At 42.3% G+C, this 20,744-nt stretch overlaps 2 protein-coding genes across 2 annotated transcripts in view; one reads left to right on the forward strand and one right to left on the reverse strand.

Annotated features, from left to right (window-relative positions):
• Window positions 1-574: 574 nt before the first annotated feature.
• On the reverse strand, window positions 575-17,087 carry pdss2 (prenyl (decaprenyl) diphosphate synthase, subunit 2). The gene is made up of 8 exons (XM_028395398.1): window positions 16,609-17,087; window positions 12,489-12,623; window positions 8,727-8,925; window positions 4,359-4,433; window positions 3,546-3,719; window positions 2,789-2,920; window positions 2,573-2,608; window positions 575-925 (listed from the first exon to the last, which is right to left on the reverse strand). The coding sequence occupies exons 1-8, from the start codon at window positions 16,854-16,856 to the stop codon at window positions 770-772; spliced, it is 1,155 nt and encodes a 384-aa protein (XP_028251199.1). The 5' UTR covers window positions 16,857-17,087; the 3' UTR covers window positions 575-769.
• Window positions 17,088-19,150: 2,063 nt separating this feature from the next.
• Window positions 19,151-20,744, forward strand: part of sobpa (sine oculis binding protein homolog (Drosophila) a) — a 32,517-nt gene continuing 30,923 nt past the window's right edge. Inside the window, exon 1 of the mRNA XM_028396343.1 lies at window positions 19,151-19,504. Coding sequence (XP_028252144.1) covers window positions 19,409-19,504 — 96 coding nt within the window. The 5' untranslated portion in view covers window positions 19,151-19,408. The remainder of the gene's footprint in view (window positions 19,505-20,744) is intronic.

Here is a 20,744-nt window from a genome sequence, read left to right on the forward strand (position 1 = left end):
ACGCCCCTGGGTTGACTTGGATCACATACACAGGCATGGGGACAGACATAATAAGGCAACATAGATGACATTACACCTGAATCATGCCAGTTCCCTCTGTAGAGACAGAGATCATCACGACAAATTCCATTAAAAAAATAGCTTTTCTGCAGCCGTGCTTATCAGCCGAGGTACATACCTGGTAGAACATGACTTTGGGACATTTTTACAATTGGTTTGGTGCCACTCTTCAGTTTGGCAAACACCCACTACATCCAGCAGCTATGACTTCAGCCTCATGTGTGCTGTGCAGAAACAAGTAGGCTGAACTGATTCTAAAAAAAAATAAAATAAAATAAAAATGAAATTTTGTTAGATTAAGTACTGCTTGGTGCATCATTCCTGCTCATGGTGCATTTTCCAGATGACAATAACAATTTTTCAAGACATCTTAAATTATGTTCTGCCTGGTATGTGCCTTTGCTGATAAGAAAGGTAACAAAGAACTGCCAGGTTTTAAAATGCAGCCTGGTGTGATATTTTGTTCCACACAGGAGAGGGAGGGTATGTATCAGGGCCAACAAAACACATGACATGAAGCTGAAGTAATGTTTTTATTTAATGATGACCATTTATGGGTATTGCCCTTTCTGATGTCGTCCACAGCAAAGCAGAAACAAAACATGAGCCAGCATCTGGATCAAAAGAAGTTCATTTGTCTGCAAAGAGTAAACTGTTCCCGTCCTGCAGACAAAGATGCTCCAAGCTGCAGAGTACGTGCGTGTCCAGGTCAAAATTTGGTGACGGCGGAGGCGATATTCTCCAAGGCGGATCGAGCCTCGGAGGAGGGGAAAGCCTGGATGGCCTCCAGAGCCTTGTTGCCATGGTAACAGCACAAGTCCACCGCTGTGCTCACGCCTTTCCCTGACTTAACTGCTGCCAAAAGCTGTAAAAAGGATGAAAACACACATTAGTTTGTCATGTTTGTGTCACTTCTGTTACTATCCAGCTGTCAACCCGATAAACTGTCATGAGCCGCAGAAAGTTAGCTTACCCTTAAAGTACGGGTAAAAACTGGAGTGTACAGAAGCATGTTTGTGTTTGTGTGCATGCAACCCCCCCTGGTACCACTGAAGGGAGCTTACTATTTTTAACTACAAGGAGAAATTATCAGAGTCATCATGGAGTTTTATTTAAAAAAAAAACGTGTCATTTATTTGACAGTATGAGATGAAATGCCCTGGGTTTTTTCCTCTGCTCACCGCTCTCCTGTCTTTTCAGTTGACTAATGATGGCACCAGATCACAGGGCTGAGGCACAGTCAGGTTTTGCAGCAATGAACTGAACAGTGTGTAGTACAATGGTAGTATCTGCAATGAAACTTTACTGTGTGGCTCTAAATGTAATCCCAAAAGAAGACTACCTGTCCAGCAGCCTGGACCTTAATATACACACCCAACAAATACATTTCACACATGTTCAAGTTCAAGTCACATGACAGAGTGGAAAACATCATGTCGTATTAGCCCAAGCAACAGCTTGAAATGAATTTGGGCGTCTGCTTGTGCCTTACTGCTGTTGTGCTGGGACATTTCTTGCTGACGGCGTTTTATCTCATAAATTCTAGAGGTGGAAAGCCCCGTAGGCTTTCCCTCTTTAAAAAAAACAGAACCTCCAGGTGTAGAAGTCAGCATCACCCTTACTGCTTATTTAATTTAGAAAATAATATTTTTAATCCCCCATTTTGCATCATCTTTTATCATTCTCCATCCTCCACTGTTGGTGACATTTTTTTTTTAAAATGTTGAAATTTGCCATCAGAAAATCGTGGTGATTACTTTCAAGCCTCCAAGCATCTATCAGATTTTCTTGTTTATTTATTTGAAAATGAACTTGTTCACCATGAAGAATGCCTCAGGAGTTGCATCATCCTCATTCATTTCATATAGTTTGAAGTCAAAATGGTAGTTCTATAAACAATTGTATCAGTCATTAATCAGACAGAATGGGGGATTTTCTTTCTATTTCGGTGCTGAATCCATAATGTTTCTTTATTTAATTCCCCTCCCTCTGTCCTGCTCTCAGATTTTCTCCTCGTGTCCCCTCAAACTTCTCTCCATGTCCCTGTTTCGGCAGGTCTGCTGAAGGAGATTCTCTCACAATGCCACTGTCTCAGAGCCTCGGTGTCTCCTCCACAAATAGGCCTTGGTAAGTAATCCTTCCAGCTCTGGTTTCAGGTGGGACTAGATAACCGCCACCCCCCCCCTCCTTTCCCAACACCATCAGACCCCTCCTCTGTAGCGTCGGCCTCTTTTTTTGCACCCCATATCGGTCCCCTTCTTGCCTCGCACATTGACTTTGGAAAGCTTCTCAACTTTGATATAGGTTACAGTGAGAAGACATCCTGTTTCTCTTTGATGGCTCTGTCAGACGCAGTGCCAGTAAAGAGGTGAAAACACTGAAAGAAAAATCTGCCATCTTGCAAACTTGTACCATCATTATCCGAAAATCCAGGATCACATCTGTGTAACTCTGGGAATGGCTCACTGATGAAACAGATTCTGGGGACATGGATACATGAAACAGGGCTTACCTTTGAGTAATCCAGTTGGTTTCTTAAAGTTGTTGCCTTGAAAAGAAAAGTAAACAGCGTTAGCCTGGTTTCCATGGTTGTCTTACCACCACCTATAACTCAGCATCTAGCCAAAATGATCCACCTGTTATACAAAACACACAGCTATCTAAGAAAGAAGTGTCCAATTACTTTTGAACACCCATTTGAAGCTGTGTCTGGACATCCATACTGTACCTGCTGCAGCTGCTGATGCCACCTCTCCTGGCCGACAATCTGGCGATGGAAAACCACCGGGGCGGTGCTCAAGCTGAAAGCCGCCGGCTCTCCCATACCGCCCTTCACAAATGGCTGCAGGTCAGAGTTCAGCTACAGAACGGGAAACCCACATGTGTCAATCAGGAGTCAGTCAGACTGAGATTCTACTTTGTGGCATCCAGGTTACCAATTAAACCAAAGCAGTGGTGAAAATGGTGGAGGCTACATTTTGCCTGTGACCCTGATAATGAGCAGTGGTATGATGAACAGCCTGGCGAAAGATGCAGCTAGCTTGATGAGGACGGCTCTCCTTCAAAGACCTCATTTCTGCTTCCTCCCATGCTGAGATTCCCTGTAGCCATTGAGGCCTGCAGACAAGAAGCTGCAGGGAGCCTCAGCAGGAGAGGACGTCCTAATGCAGCACTGAGAGTGGGATCATTATGAATGACTAGTAGACTAGTATCTAAAAGTTCATTTAAAAATCACATCTGCATGTATCTGGTACATTATCATCACATCTTAACAGCATTTTAGGTCAAAATAAATCAACCTTCTTCCTAATTCCTTGTTTTTATATGATGTAAAAAAAGACAAGGCCTGTAAGTCTAATGCCTCCTATTATTATTGTTTAGTACATAAAATCAGTCATAGAGTAAGGAAAAGTTAAAATAATTCCACTAATATATCCTTCATGAGGTCAACATCCTCAAACAACAGCACACTTTATTAGACCAACCTTGTGGCCCAGTGACAGGTGCTTGCCGTACTTGTAGGCCACTCTTTGGGACTCCTTATCATGTCTGGCGAGCTTCATTGCAGCCTGACAGCTCTTTGCGAGCAGTGACCCGTGAGACAGAAACGTCTGCTCCTCCCATGATGCCATGTTGATGCCATCGGTGAGACCGATTTCCTATAGGTCAAACAGGAAAAAAAGGCAGAAGCTTTCACTGCTCACAATGTCCAACTTTAAAGCTCCCACAGAGCACAGAGCAGCTCCGCAGTCAAAACAACCCCTCCTTGTTATGTGAATTTTTTTTTAACTGGTTGTGCAACAGTCACAAGTAACAAGCAACTATTTCCCAACACAGTGGGAGGCTGAGAGTGAGACAGTGTGAGCACTCCTTAGCTACGCAAACTTTGCTTTGACCTGCATATGTAAATCAGAAAACATAAATGTAGATATTTAACTAAAGCTTGGCTGTTTGTTTACAGCTGTTTACATCTAATTATTAATAATAATTAATTATTTACAAGGATGTTTTTTGTGTTTTTTCCCCTCATTAACCAATAGCCAGTGCTTCATGTTAAATCCAATCAAACACAAGGTTTCAGTTTGTATGAGACAAGTGTATCTAAATTTAAAAACGTATTTATTTCACTGGACTATTATTTTATTTCTTTTCCTTCTGCATACACATCACATGTTTTAGTCTAGTTTCTCAGCACAAAACCTACATTCACTGAGCCCCATTTCAGCTGTCAGTTTAATGCAAATAAGCCACTATTTAATGAATTTGATCCAAGCTGGAAAGTAGAAGAATTTACTTACTTCTGTATTGTTGAAATTTTCATGATAGATTCCTTGAACCAAGTCACCAATGGCACTGGAGATCAGTTCCACAACCTGTTCATACACAGAAAAAAAGAAAGAAAAACTCACTGAAGCACATTTGTTGTGATGATAATAATCAGTGTTATTGACTCAGCACCTATGTTACATGGTATAGCAGGGTGATAAACACTTCAAAATGGCACCTAAACCAGCTACTCAGGGAGGAGTTCAGAGGATTAAACCTGTGCCGTGGAGGCCTGTGCCCCAAACACAGATTCATAGAACAGAGGTTAAAAAGGTTTTAAGTTTAAAGTTAAATCATCACCAATTTTCCATTTCATTAACGGTGCTTAATATAAAACACTGTTTTAAAAGATAGATAGACAAGTCTATGATTACTTTTTAACATAACAGATTAATCAATCTGGAGTTTGGTGAACAGAAATGAAGAATTTACGGCATCTCAAGTTGGGAAACATTAAGTCCAAATGTTTAAACATTGTCTATGCTCACTGTGAAGCATAGCAGAGAAACCGTGGAACCATCCTGCAGTGAGACACAACCCCCTCTGGTTTGATCTTTGTGGGACCATCATTACTTTTTAAAAATCATGAGCCAGACTGTGCAAGAATCAAGTGACTGACAAGCAGTTTTATAAAAGTCTGTATCAGATGAACTGTCTTCCATACTCCCCTAAGGGTAGTTTGGGATGAGTTTAACTGTAAAGTGAGCGGAAACTGAGGTTGGTCCTTCAAGACTTCAGAAGGAATGTTCCAGGTGACAACTGCATAAAGCTGTGACTAACCAAAACAAAAGGTTCATATTCTGAGCCAGAGATTACAGGTCTGCACAACAATCAACAGGTCCGCCAGCCGTCACTTGACCTGTTCAAGTGCCCCAGGCTCAGGCCCCGAACTCCTGAGCCTCTCCCTCATTATAAATCCCTCTAGCTAACCTAAAATATTGCTGTAAATGAAGTCCATCAACACAAACAGGCTACTCGGATCATGCGTGACATTTGTAATTAAGAACCACAGTTTCTGTGCTGACTGAAGTGTGAGCAAACAGTGAGCATCTGAACAGCTGGTTTGGAAAATTAATCTGATGTGTTGGAAGCCAGGTTAACTGCAACTCAGCTGCTCATTAACAGCCCATAGGGGAGCTCCTGGCGATTTCGTGGAGCACATACAGACGTGCCTTCATTCTTTATACTTTGTATTTATAGAGGAGTCCAGTCAAGAGAGCCGGATCGGGTATCAGTCCGTTCTGCGGGGCTGAAATGGAACTAAAAGGCAGATGGTGAGACGAATTAAGGTGTCAGGAGGAGCAGAGGGGTTAACAAGGTTTTGGAATGATGATCTCACCTTGGGGTCTTCTATTTATCACAAACGTACTTACTATATAAGAGTTATTTCATTTTGCACCTTTGGGTTTGGCTTATCAGAACACAATGCTGCAGAGGGGGCGAGTAACTGGGTTGAAGGCAAAAATCAAAAAGGGCATTCAATGCCATCCGAAATATTGTAAATAACCCCTCTACTCTAGTCAGGGTGATTCTGTCCAGTGATTAATCAATATACTGTATAAACATTTAAAAAAGGTGATAAAACGGTCACAGTGCCTTGTGCCTGAGTTCTGTTTGTTTAAGACTGCAGTTGCCTATTTCCTCTTACAGGGGGCATGCATGACTACATTTTTGCTTACAGAAACACTTCCAGCCTCCTATCGACCACCACATCAGAGGCTGCATCTTTAAACGTGATTATTTTACATCCAGATTTAGTGAATGAGTAAAATCCTGAAGTTGAGCTCTCGGCCATTCACAGAAAGACGTGGACATAAGACGAGGACAGAAGAGCCGTGACCATGCCTGTACAGTTTAGATGAATGAGGTTAAATTTAGAGCTCCTCCAGTTCATCCCAGACATCCTTGGTTCATCAAAAAAGTCTGGTGACGCTGGCTGCTCCGTCAGCCTCGCAGTGCCCTTTGGGTAACTGAATCCACCAGGGGAAAATATTGAGGAAACCCGAGCTTTGCCCACAGACCTGGAAGGACAATGTGCCTACAGTATTACCAGATGTGGTGTCTCTGCCTGGCCTGCCTTGGGAAGTGGGGGCCAGTGGGGGTCTTTTTTTGGAAAGTATCAGATAAGCTCTCCCCCTGCCTCCCCCTTACTCCATTCCCAAATCTAGCCAGATCGTGTTTTGCCGACAGGTCTGCGAGGGGGGAGAAACCGGAGCTCCATGGTGAGATTACTTTACAGTTTATACAAGTAGCCGCATAGGTTTCCTCTCAAGGCCACGACACATAATCTCCATCGCTCTCGCTGCCTTAAAAGAAAAAAAAAAGTCTGGTTTATGAGAAAAAACTTTGAGAGCTACAAGAACTACTCATCTGTCATCCTGTGTATCGAAAAGATGTCGTACAGTGAGCACACACAGGCTGAACACGGGGTCAAACTGCACTCAGTGTAGCTGCCACAGGGATTTAAATATTATTTGGCAGGTTTTAATGAGGGAGAAGGAAATATTTTACAACCTGAACTGTATGGGCAGGTAATTAGAAGGCTGCAATTGTATCTTTTGATCTTTTGAAGGAACTAAACCAAGGTAAATGCAAAGTTTAAAGGGCTATACCGCTAATTTTGTTCTATTTAGCCAGAGAAAAATAGCAAAAAAATATTTATTTATATATATTTAGTTTGTTGTGTCTTGTCAGAGCACATTGTTACACCAAACCCAGATCAGTCAGTAATCAATAAGCAGCCTGCTTGCAGCTTTAAGAGCATTCAGCAGCTTTTGGCACTCTCAAAAGTCTCTCAAACATTTATGAAACCTCTCTTCGGGCTTTGAGCAAACTTAATTTTCTTCTTCAAATAGGATCGTTTCCATGTTCAAGTTCAAAACAATACCCACAGTAACCTGGCGTCAGATCGAGTTTTGACAGGATTTGAATGTTTGTGTAAACCAGGACTTTATAAAATGACAAGAGTTTTGCCAAACCAACCTGCTAAACTCCAGCCAAACATGATGGACTCCTGTGTGCTCTGTCCAGTGAAACACATGTGAAAAAAGATCCTTACAATATGAGCATCAGGACATGCAGTGGTGTGGTTTCTCTTTGGGTTCGTTTTGTTTTGCTAACCTTTTCAAACATGAGTAACTGCAGGCTATCGCATGTCTTTGTCTTTATTACACTTAAAAACTTCCACTTTGGGGATGCTTCCTGCGGTTGCTTCGGATTACGTTCCTACTCCTTATAAGCAACACCAGGGGGGGTTCGTAATTTCTGTGTGGTAATTCGGTACCAGCTGAGTGTGAATGGCATTGTTCTCACCTTGAAAATGAACCATGCTAAAAGAAAAGGATGATCCAAATGTTCAGTTCAATCGATGCCAACTTGCTTGGCTTGAATGCGCACTTGATGTGATTAAATCATCATTAGCTGAAGTCATCAGCAGATCTGCCATCATTTCATTCTCAGTGTGTTTTCTTCATCTTCCAGGGAAACAACAGTATCAATTCCATTACTGTAATTTGTAGCTTAGCTGCAGAGTGACAAATATCTCTCATAGTACTGATACGGAGACAATTACACTGTAAAGGAAATGCCAAACCTTTAGAATTATGGTTAATTCATAAAGGAAGTGTCGCTTCCTCATAACTCCGGCTAGAAGCACCATGGATACCATTTATACCATATTGTTGGGAGGGCGTCTCTTGGCTGCTATAGAGCAGACATAAACCCACACTGTGTGTGCTGAAAAAGAAGCTGCAGGGAAGGTGATAAGGGCTGGTCCGGCTGATGGCACAGAGGGGGAAGATGGTTATTTTGATCCACTCAGGCAACCGCATTCTGACAGAGCAGCGTGGTGACAGCATCTGTCAGCGAGGGGGTTACCAGGCTACGTAGCAGATATGATCTGTGGTGCACTTACAAGACCACCACCACACTAATCCAGAGCTGAAAACTCAATCAGAAGGATTCCCGTGGTGTGCATGTCAATGGTGTCCTCCTAACCACATTACCAAACATATAAAGGGGGTTCCCGTAGGAAATACATCAAGGACTGAGGCTTTGCCATTAAAATTCAGTAAAACCCATCTCTGAAAGGGTTTTGGGAGAAAAACCTCTGTGATATGTGTTATTCAGGTCTTTTCCTGACTCAGAATGGGGATGGGGGCGGGGAGCAGCAACTACACTAACAAGAAAACTTTATTTCTGAAGGGTTTATTATAAATAGAAGCAGATAATTTTGGCGCATCAAGAGCAGGAAACCAAGAGGAATGTACCAGACACAAACCACCGCACAAAACAAACAAACAAAAAGCAGTACAGCTGCATCAACACCAGCCTCATCCTACCTTAGTGTCGTTGAGCTGAGCCAGTCCAGTGCAAGCGTTCGCTAGCAGAAAGTCGCCACTCAGGACGGCCATCTTATTCCCAAACTGCATGTCCTTCAGTGGGCCGTCAGAAACCGTCCACTCTTTCAGGTTGACTATCCCACGATGCACCAGGAACGCTGTGTGGATCAGCTCTGTGATTTCTGCCAGGTTTCTTTGGCTATGAAACAGAATGAGAAACCCTTAAAATGAGTTTTTTTTTGTGTTCACAGATTTTAAAAGACAGTTTTTGATTGCCTTTATTTTGGTGACATATCTTGCAGACATCCTTCTTTAGACATTGTGAAACATTTCTGGATTATAATTCAACAAAAACACCATCACAAACCAAGTCAGTATGAGCTGCCTCAAGGGCATAAACCAGCAGATCATGACAGATATCCTACTGCCGCAGCGTGTCAGGGGTTGTGTTAAAAAAAGAAATTAAACTTATCATTAGCAAATAACAGCCATTCTTGATTATGAGAGAAAAGACATAAAAGTGGTCTTTGAATAGAGCCTTTCAGAGCAGCCTTAGGGAGGATATAATCAAATGTTGATTCAGTCATTGGTGGGGGATAATTAGGCCCCTCTCCATATGGAAGGAGCTCGCCACGCTGCGACAGGAGGGATCCATCCAGACAGGGTCGGGTGCGCTGATAGCCACTTACGACCTTCTTTCAACCACTGTGAGAACCTGATGAGCCGATCGTCTGCCTTGAGCTCCAGCCCCTTCCTATATTTGCACTCTCTGTCTCACACACACACACACACACTTGTAGCCAGGTAATTGCCGTGTTCCATGTCGGCATGGAAAAGATGTGATTAAAATTCAATAATGTCATCTATTTTGCCTCTCAATCACACCCATTGTCTGGTTGGTTTCTCTGCTCGGTGACGCAGAGCAACAACACAGTCGGCCCGAATGAGAGTTAACAAGTTCAGGATTTAAATAAGAGGAAATTAACAGATTGACAGTTGCATGTTTTCAAGGTGGCTCAGAGCGATGGCTATGCTCGATGGGCTTTGAGAGGAGAACTCATTGTTACGACAAGACGAACGCGACAAAGAGCTGCAGCTGATATCAGGTCAGAAAAACATACCACTTTAAAATTTATTCAAAGTCCAAGGTTGGTCTTAGTTGTCTTAAGTGAACCAAAAACAACATGATTGTAATAAACACCTATACAGCCCCACATCAAGACTACTGAGAATTTATCAATGTAAGATCCCTGGGGATTTAAGGCTCACAGGACCATTTTCTGTGCAGACATTATATTTAAACAATGAACAAAAATTAACAAGGAGATAAAAGATCAATATATGACTGCAGATAAGGGACATTAAACTAAGGGTTTCCTTACTCACCAGCAATTATACATACACGATCCTGAATTTCCCTGAGGGACCTTACCAAAGGGATTAATAAAGTATATTCTATTCTATGCTATTCTATTCTATGCTATTATCACTTAATGTTACATACTTTATGTTACATACATACAATCTTCTCCCCATCTTTCATTTTGCTGATCTAAAAATGACGAACTGAAAACTTCTGCAGTCCCGTCTCATTTCTGCTGAGAGTCTGAATTGTATCAGCTGTAACAACGACTTATCCGTTGCATTATGGGTAAAATGGGCATTTCCTTTTGAAAAGAGTGGAACAATATTTCTATTGCTGCTGCATTGATTTGGACCATTTCTTCAGCTGTCTGTCATGAGTTTCACAATATACACAAGCACAATGCTAAATCTGCCAAGTGCTCTCTTTAAGCCCTATCTACAAGAGTACAAACACACACTTTTTATGAAACTCCAGCAAGGCAAAACCCTTTTGCAATCACACCTCTGCACAAAAGTAATCAGTCGAACCCTGGTGCACATGAACATTCCAAAGCTTTGTCTCCAATCTAGCAGTCCTGATCAGTGGCAGTAGGGGAGGAAAAAGGGGGACAAGGGGGTTGGTGTATAAATAGCTTTGGTGCCCAGTTGCATAGCAACCGATGCCATCTTGTCGAGGTGTAACGCCCCTCACCACGCCCCTTGTCCTGACTGTTCTGTTCCATTTTCCTCCCTCTGCAGTCTGCCTCACCATCAAACACAGCCTTGCAGATCTGTGAGCGTCCCTGTGTGTGATTTAAAGAGGTGGCCTGTCCATCAGACGGCCTGCTTGATGTGTTCAGTGGCATGGTTTTCATTTGTCACAAGAAATTAAGTGCTGCAGTGGATACAAGTTTGACTATATATGAGTGTGTCTATGTGTCTGCGTTTCGGGTTTCGATCCATCTATCTATCTATTTATCTATCCATCCATCTATAATGGTGGTGCTTTGGTGAATCATCAGTGTCAGGCAGCAGAGTGGGAAATGTTTTACAAATGCTGCCTGTCAGGAGGGAGGAGTCCATCCCCCGGAGGTTTCAATCACCCCCCAAACCGCCCCACCCCGACTCCCTCTATCCCTCCATCTCACCATCAGCAGAGGTGCTAATGAGCCCGGGAGAGGTGGGGGCAGAGAGAGAGAGAGTGAAGGAGCAAAATGGTGCAAATGAGGTGATCAAGTCATGCTGCGTGTGTGTATGTGTGTGTTTGGGTTTGGACTATCCATCACACAAGTGAGGGAATGCTGCATGTTGGATTCAGTGATCCAGTGTGACCATGATGCGAGTGCCAGGTCGAGACATGAGGTGAGAGTGTAGTGACTCTTCCTTTAGCGTACATACACAACCTGGTGGGATAAGACTGAACAGCACTGGGCTCTTCCAATGAAGACTGGCTTATTCCAATTAGTTCTAATATTAGGATGCTTCTGCACAGACACGGCTCCACTACACACATATGCCTTGTGCCAGCTCCCAGTAAGAAAGAAGCCTTTCAGGCACCCAGCGCAGAGCCACGCCAAACACAGCAGTCACTTCTGGAAACCACTTGGCACACTCCCACATCCCTGTTTGGAGCTGCATGCTGGGAGTTGATGTGAGTGAGGAAGCCTGGGAGGACCGCTCAGAGCTACCTGAAGCATTTTAGCAGCAATATGTTATATATTGTAAAAATGGATTTTCAATCATTTACAGCACATCTCTGAAGCTGTGCTGGCTGACCTATTTGTTTTAAAATAAAATATTTTTAACCCAAAAAATGCTTTTTTGGGTTAAAAATATCAACAAGAGGTTCTCCAGTCTTAAATATCGCCCTAATATCTTTGCTATCTTGAAAACAAAGCAACGACATAAAGTTGCTGTTGAAGTTTTCCCCCAATTAGCTTCAACCTAAATGTAATTGAAAAAATTTAATTCCTCCCCTCTTGTAACTGTGGTTCTACTGCCCCCATATTCCGTCATAATAGCAAGATGATGTAGTGCTTCATTTACAGGAATTGATATGGACGATAACCACAGAGGACAAGATAGAATTACCTGACACAAGGATTTTATTTCACTATTTATCCTTTCAGCAGCAATGTAACAGGGACAAAAGTGGCATCGCCTTTCTCGGTCTGCTTGCCACGCACATTTATGACTCTACAATGCAAAGCTACAGATGTTCACTTCCCACTGTTTTGTCCCAAGCAGCACAGACAGAAGAACTGAATATGTTGTTATAAGGCCAGAAAAAGTGTGTGCGGTTAAAGTCTGAAGCAGCTTGGTTTCACCAAGGTGTAAAGTAAGAAAATCTTGATAAATCTTTTATGCTTTTGAGTTGCCTGAACCATGATTCCAGTGTCGTGATATTAGGTGGTTTACCTGGGGTAGATACCGCTGACCATGTCCTCAGCCAGGAGATCAGAGGCTGCGTGGCTCGGCCCGGCAGCTTTTGACAGGAGCAGGACGATTAGTCCTCTCATCTGAAGGCTGTTCTTACTGTCATAGACAAATCCTCTGCAAAGAAAAAGTGCAATCATGCATCAAAATCTTGTTATTGGTACATTTATATGTGTTAAATAATATCAGCAAACATAGGAACACTTTTCCAACCCCTCCTCTCAGGCAGAAGGCTGAGGAGCATTCAGAGCAAGACCACCAGGCCCATAAACAGCTTCTTTCCTGTCAGACTGCTGAACTCCATGCTCTGTAGACTCCCCCCACTACCACACACACACACACAGTGCTCTTCTTCTGTGGCTTAAACCAGGACCTGATTCCTAATTTTGCACCATAACATGTAAATGTGAGCGGGTATAACAATAAAGTTCCTTTAATCCTTGAACACAGAGCTGAAAGATGCTAAAATGCTTCATGAATAACTGCAGTGTTGGTTCATAATTCTGTGTGTTGGTTTTACATTTATTCAGACATTTTCCTAATAAGAAGTAGAAGCAGCTTATAAAGGGATTTCTGTAACATGTTTGAAAGCAAAACCCAAAACACAGAGAAAGAGCAAATGTTAATTCAAAGCATGGAGCACTTTAAACATGTTGTATATATATTTAACAGAAGTAGGTCTCTCCAGCACATGGGGTTCCCGCCCCCTTTGCCAACAACCTTCTGACACATTCACAGAAGCACACACACACCCACGAAGACACACACAGAGCCCAGCGGTAGCTGCCTGCGTGGTGGGCAGATTAAATATCTTTTTACTCTCTCTGGGGAGCGGTTAGACAGAGCACCTCTAATCCTGTCCCTATGGGAGCCCCTTGTGCCATGAATCACACTCTCGTTAGGGGCTCTGAGGCAGACAAGCGGCCACGCCCCCCTCCGCTCGATGCCCAGACACTGGTCTCACCACCACGAGACCCCCCTCCCCACCCTCTCTGACCCACCCCTGCACCACAGGGTGAGGGGGGGGGTGTGGTGTGGTGGTGTGGTGGGGGGTACCCAAGACAGAAAGTGGATGTGAGAGACGGAGCATGAAGAGAGGGAGGGAACGAAGGGAGATGGAGGGAATAGAGGCCAGAAAGAAATGGAAATGCACGAAAAGATGACAGAAGAAATACATGAGTGATTCTCAATGTTCTGCTGCTAAAAGGAAAAATGCCCCGAAGGTTTGTTCCTTCCCCAAAAAACAAACCTGTCACATATAACACCTCACACAAATTTACGATACAGCTGACATTATGTAGGGCTGACTTTCATTTACAGCTCGTGACATGTATTTATGGTTACTCTAAATTCTTACTCAGATGGAAAATGGTTGGTACTACTGAACGCAGCAGCACGGCCTGCTAAAAAAAAGAAAAGGAAAAAAAAAAGGACTACAGAGCAAAAATTGTGAAGCCGTTCTCCTCTTGGGGAGTCCAGGTGAGCCAGTGGTCTGAGGCTGGCAGATGATTAATATTTATGTCACTATCCACACCAGCATACATCAATCAATCACAACCACCCTCCCCTGCAAAAGGGTGGGGGCAAAAAAGATGATGCGGAAGAAAAGAGATAGTGAAGGGCTACCGAGGAAGAAAGAAAGAAATGGGTTGCTGTCATTTTAAAGGGTTGTGAACAGGTCACCACGCCTTCTGCTCAGCAATTGCAGTGCAGGAATTCAGGAACTTTAGCCAGCATATGCAGAGCAGGAATAAATGCATGCAAATGCATGACCTCACACAAGTGTCATATTGATTCTCTGTCTTTTTTTTTCGCCCTAAGTAATGAATGAAAAAAATAAATGTAATCAATATGTCTGCACTTTAAGGACAGATGTTATGAAATATATCATCTACCTCATCATCATGCACAGCAGATACAGTTATAGATTAAGTTATAGATAACAGTTCATCCCTCATTCCAGGATTTAATTCACATACTTTATGCAGCAGACAGTTTGCTACTGAATAGATCCTGATTTTAAAGATCCTGAAAACATTTTCCTCATTAACATCTCATTATAAGCGAAGGGATTAAAAATGCTCTTCTCTGTGCTTCGAAATCGAGTGTGAGAAAAAAGGAAAAAAGGTTATTTCATTTAAAAAGAGTTTCTGGTGGGATTTGTTTGCTTATTTAATTAAAACATGACATAATGGCAACTCTTTTATTTCAAGCTTCAGCTTTGTTCATAATCCTGTCTACATATTTACCCCACGGGACACAGCTGGTACTACAACAATAAAGAGTCTGCTGTGATTTCTTACAGAAAAAATCTTTACAGTGTATCTAGACATGCGCACGTTAATAGTTTATTAACTATTTGTGTTCCAGTATTATAGCACCATGTGGCATCCAGGAACTGAAAAAACAAAACCAATGTGCAAGTACCAAAAAGCCCACTTATAGCTGCTTCCAAAAAGAAAGCCAGTCCTTATAGACTACCAAGTTACAATGCTCAATGTATTTATCTTAAAGTGACACTAATGATATTGTAATGCAAGGTTACACATTGGATAGAATGATTTCTTTTATATCTTAACTGACTACTTACTGACTTCAATCAAAGACTTATTTAGTCAGGTTCATCCACTCCTAATTTTAAAAACTGTACCCTTGCTACTGTGTCTTCCAGTTTAATGTCCCCCCTCAGTCATGTCCACACTGTAGGCTGACTTATTATACAACACTGAAAGTGTTCTTAGTGTTAATGCTACTCATCAAGATAATAAATATCAAATCTACGGGTGCATGAACAGATAAGGAAAGAGTAGAAATCTGTAGTACAGAATTCTAGCTGAAGTCGAACTCTCAAGGACTGTCCTTAAAACAAGTTAAGTTTCTGCTCCCGGGCCGCAGTCCCCTCAGTGTAACTCCAGACTTTGGGGCAAAGTTAGCTGAGCTGCAGTTTTTGAGAATGAAAGGAAAGGAAAAACCGAAACCCAACTCCACGAGGGTCTGCCTGTCTGCTATTGTGGATATTTTTATCTGCTGCGCGTCTATGGCCGAGACACAGTGGGAAATACGAACCAGCCAACCCAAGCTGACAGTGAGGAGTCAGACTGTCAAGAGGTCTGCTACACCCCTCCCCTCATTGCCTCCACCCCCTGCTTGCTACAACACCCAAATGGATTGTCATATCAGATTTAGGTGTATAGGTTATTACACCCTTGGGCTCCTGTTTCCAACACACCCGTCCGTACGGCGGGATTGAGTTCGAGGACTCTCTCTTCTTGTTCTCTTTCCTTGGTGCTCTAACTTCCTGATTTCTTTTGATAAACATAAGAAAGCTCACGCAATGATAAAGTGATCAAATAATATGTGAAAGTTACAACCACTTCACAGGTCATTTTTCCTGACTTTGCTTAAACAACCTTTTAACATGGGCCAAATTCATACTGTAACACGTTCTGCCTCAAGTGGCTACAGTTGATTTCATATCATGTGTTATTCTTTATTACTGCAGTATAGCTAGTATAGACAGTGTACATGATATTTGATAGTAACGTGACCTTTTCTTCAAGTCAAATGTTTCATAGTGCATTTGATTGACACAACCAACTTTGCATATGTAGTGCACACTGCACCCAGTTGGCATCTAAACAGTATTATAAACTTTTAGGTGCTGCCTTTCACATTCAGGTCCCTCATTTGCATACTGAAGTAACTGCAACAATCCAAACTGTCTAATACACTAGACAAAGCACAGACTTCTCAATAAACCTGGAGAATGAACTCGAGTGAAAACAAACAAAAAAGCTAGTTCAGTTGGACAGCAGCAGAGTAACGAAATATGATACTATGCATGTATCTGCAAGTGGGGTCAAGTGTATTTGTGTTGTGTCTTTCAGAACACAAAACAAATATAAACATGCAATAAGTACTGTCAGACAATATATTGACAAAAAGTGATAGATACAGTTACATGATTTTTTTCCTTTATTCTAAGATTTGTATCTATTTGTGAAGCACTGATGATAGATGAGGATGTTTAACTCATTTTATGAATGGAGGTTGGTAGAGACAGAGGACAGAGGAGAAACCAGGATCATTTCAGTAGCGTTACCTTGCAGTGTTGAGTAAAGGGTGCTGAGTCCCGACCAGCTTCCTGACGTGCATGGCAACATTACTGAGTTCATCACTGAGCAGGCAGCGGAGACTCATAAAGGAGGTTGGATATCCAACAATTTTCTCTGCATCGGAGACAACTTTGCTCCAGTTTGAGGATCCAGAGCTGGAGAACAGGCTGAGCGTCCTCTGTCCCCGGCTGGACAGAGCCAGGCAGGGCATTCGCGACAATGTTGCTGTTAACATTCTTTCTCAAAACAAAAATGTATGGCTAAAAAGTTCAGTTGTCTACAGTAGCTTGCTCGTATACATCATGTTTACATTGAATTATAATTTAATCCGTTGACATTAAAAAAGAGCTAAACCGCAACACATCTGCACAATTAAAAAAACATTCATTTGCTATTCTAATAAACCTATAATAATGTCATTATAAGAATAACCGGTTATGTTTCACAACACACGACCTCACACTGCGCGTCGCCATCTTTAAAAACGTAACTCGCTATGTCACAAACGTAATGACGTACCGTCTCTGGAGAGCACTTCCGGCGAATCTCCTTTAGAAAAAAAGGGTAGTTTAAAGATGTCGTAATGTTTTGTGAAAGCTTCATACTGATAAAGTATGAGACCCATCGTTTATATTACATTAAGACCCAATACTAAATTCGGCATGTGGAGCATATACAAAGCAACACTTTAACTTAGTCAAACATGGACTTTTATAAGTTGGTTCACACCTGTTTTCACTATTCACATTTAGGAACGTTAGCTAGACCCTGTCAGATGCTACTGCTAACTTTTGTAAAACTGCTAACTTTAGCTAGTAGGCTAATTAAATCATTCACTCAACACGCAACAAGGCTCAAAACGCAGAAACAAACACCCACTGTCCAGGTCCTGACAAAAACTCTGGTAAGTCAAATTTAACAATTAATTTGACTGTCTGATGAAATATATGAAAGAAAAACACATAACAAAAGTGACATTTTAGTTAGCATTTCTGTCATAGCATCATGAGATTTATATTTTAAGATATTTTAAGATTGAAAAAAATATACTGTCAAGGGCAGCTTACACAACATGTCTACATCCTTGCTGCATGTTCTGTACACAAAACACTATTGGGCTAGACTCTATATTCATGCACTGCAACTATCTCAGCATATATAAACAGTGAAATACAGCCATGGCTATTGCAAAATTACAACAAAATGGTGCTGATTTATCTACATTACACATGCTGTATTGCAACGTATATGGATAAATTTAAAGATATATCTATTTTGTCAGTTTTCCTCAAGCAGTTTTATCACCAGAACGAAATGTTGCACTTAAATTTACCCAAAACCAAACTGCTGTAGCTGAAAGAACAGATTAAAAAATAGATCTAGTGAGGCAGGTGGTGAGCTGCTGCTATGCAAGGCATGGCAAGAGCAGCACTGTAATACACAAGTCATCTCACCCTGACCCTGCATCACGGTTCACAGCTCTTGTTCCTGTTGATTTTCCGGCTCAAATGGGTGTCACTACGCCACGAGCAGCCTCACTTGGCCAGTCTCAGCAGCTTTCCTCATTGTAATTCCACTTTTAAGTCTGCATGAGGTTCACAGCAGAAACAGGTAAAATCAGGGCTAAATCAAAAATCATTTATTAACGTGTTAACAATACTGCATTGTAATTGTCACAACATGATAGCAACATGCACCTTTTAACATTTTATTATTTATTGAGTGTACTGTGTGTACAGGCATGTGGAGATCATAAATTGACATTGTCTGTGATTATTACCATGTTTGTGCTGCATGGAATTTCCTTAGGGACAATTCAGACAATCAATCAATTAACATGACCTGCTATGATTTATTAGAACAAAGATTTACAGTTCAATAAGTGGCTGTAATGTTCGAACAAGCATCATTGATTAGTGTATTGGAAGAAAACCACATATAAATCAGATGTATAGAATTGACATTAACATTAAAACTGTTCCTTGTTGCTAAAACAGATCCCCTCAGCATGCCTGACTCTTTCCTGCTGGCCGAATGAAAACTTAATTTTATGGATGAGGATTGTAGTTGTGCAGCTTTACTGCACTCCTCCTTTGATTTCACATATTCTCTTTTCCTCACTCACTATCAATACACCAACTCAGACTTTGCTTTGTGTTTCTCTTTGAGTTTAACACACCACTGAGCAGCTCTCCACCCTCTGGCACTGTTAATGCACTGTAACTCCCAGACCTTGTGTCAAGGTTTGATTTTGTGGTGTTAAATGACAGTAGAAGAAGATTCACTCACTGATGGTAGGACTAAGTCTTGATGATGACCAACACCAGACTTACCCTGAAGAGGTTGGATGACTGTGAGTGGGCACCTGTTTGCTGCATGCAGACTGAGCAGCGCTAAGTGGATATGACTGCTCTGATTGCACTCCATGGGAAAGCGAGAAAGAAATAGCCCACCTCTAATCATCAACGCGTCATATAATGTTTCAGCGGACGCCCCTCCCCCTGTCTCGTTTTTTCCCTTCACTCAACCTCTCCTTTGACTCACAGAGGCGGCTCACCACTGGCGCACGGACCGTGGAGGATACGGGCAGAAGATGGCTGACTTAGCCGGGCACCGCAAGCCCTCAGCGGCATCACCAGCGTCACAAGGGCCGCTGAAAAGCTGCAAGACATCCGCCGTCTGGCGACTGTAAACAGCTGCTGCTGCTGCTGCTCCTGCTGCCTCTCTCTCACCCCCTCCTCTCCCCCTCTACACCGCAAATATTGACAGAAGTATCACAGAGAAAACATGGCAGAGATGGAAAAAGAGGGCAGACCTCCGGAAAATAAAAGAAGCCGAAAGCCAGCTCACCCGGTGAAAAGGGAAATAAATGAAGAGATGAAGGTAAAAAGGGGGTCTGTGCCCAGCTGCATGTGATTACGCGTGGAGTGGTTGTGAGGAGCATGCATGTGTGATGAAGCACTAACCAGGCGTCTTCAGTGGAAATAGATGATACACGGAAGTGCAAATGATTGCATGATAGTTAAACTTTGATTTCTGTGTCAGTGTGTGTATTTTGTACCCAAGTTCTATTGTCACATCCACGCTGTATGCCAGCCTCAGCAGCGCACCCTGCCAACGTACCGCCTTGCACAATGGATGCGGCATCCATTCACTCTGCTACTATACTATTAAGTTTTGAGTCAGTGGAGGAATACTGTGCACCTTCCTGTCGCTTCATGTCATAATGTTTGTGCCCTGCCTTTCATGGCTTAGGCTACCCATGGAAAATCCAGTGCGTCAGTGAAGGCGTCAACAGCGCTTCTACTATTACTATTAATACTAGTACACTACGGCGCAAGGGAGAGCAGCCAGTGTGCATAATTAGTATAAATCAATGAGGGGAACACTCTTCTATCCACGATGTTATGTGGGAATGCCTCTGAGTCGTGTGTTTTTGTGTTTATGTGCGTGTGTGTGTGTGTGTGTTGACCAGCTGCCCAGAGGCGTGTGATCCAGATGTGCGTCTGTGTGCTTTACGCACTCGACAAGAGCACATTGTCTGCTGTGTTCGGGCTTTGCTCGATTCCCTTGGTCAATATTCAGCCCACACGTTGTTTCTGTTTCTGTCTTTGCTCTGTGCACATTGTGATATTTGAGCTCCGTGCGGTTAATTGTGGAGCAAGAAAGTGTTATGGCATTTTATGTATGTGTGTGTATGTGAGGCAGCCTGTATGTCCGCTTTGTCTACATCTTTTCATTGTTTGTACACATTTGGCCGGAGAAACATACGCGCTTAGTGTTTTCTCTCTTATGGGATGCATGTGCAGGTGATCACAGGGAGAATAAAAACAAAAAATGTGTTTTTTTTTAAGGCTGTCGGAGGAAACGCGATGGTGCTGCTGGCTTTGAGCGTCCTGAGACAACCCTGGAATAAAGCCTTGTTGTAATGTAGACGCCGCTCCAAAATACCAGCCGCGTTCATGTACACTGCTTCTTTCCTCTTACTGTAAAAAAACTAAAAAACATGCATCTGTTAGAAAATAGCACGATGGTTGGCTGCCAAAGATGCTTTTAGTAAACTACAATAATATTGCTCATATTATAATCTATTGTAAGAATTTGAACAGATACCTTAAGTCTT

The sequence above is a fragment of the Parambassis ranga genome, chromosome 22 (assembly GCF_900634625.1).
Source record: "Parambassis ranga chromosome 22, fParRan2.1, whole genome shotgun sequence".
NCBI classification, from domain to species: Eukaryota; Metazoa; Chordata; class Actinopteri; family Ambassidae; genus Parambassis; species Parambassis ranga.

What these genes read in the sequence shown, in the direction of transcription:
- pdss2 (XM_028395398.1), bottom strand. Translation starts at nt 16,856, where the DNA reads ATGTTAACAGCAACATTGTCGCGAATGCCCTGCCTGGCTCTGTCCAGC. An exon ending in GTCAGCGGTATCTACCCCAG is followed by an intron (nt 8,926 to 12,488) that starts GTAAACCACCTA and finishes TCTGTTTCATAG; the next exon opens with CCAAAGAAACCTGGCAGAAA. An exon ending in GGCATCAGCAGCTGCAGCAG is followed by an intron (nt 2,609 to 2,788) that starts GTACAGTATGGA and finishes TTTCTTTTCAAG; the next exon opens with GCAACAACTTTAAGAAACCA.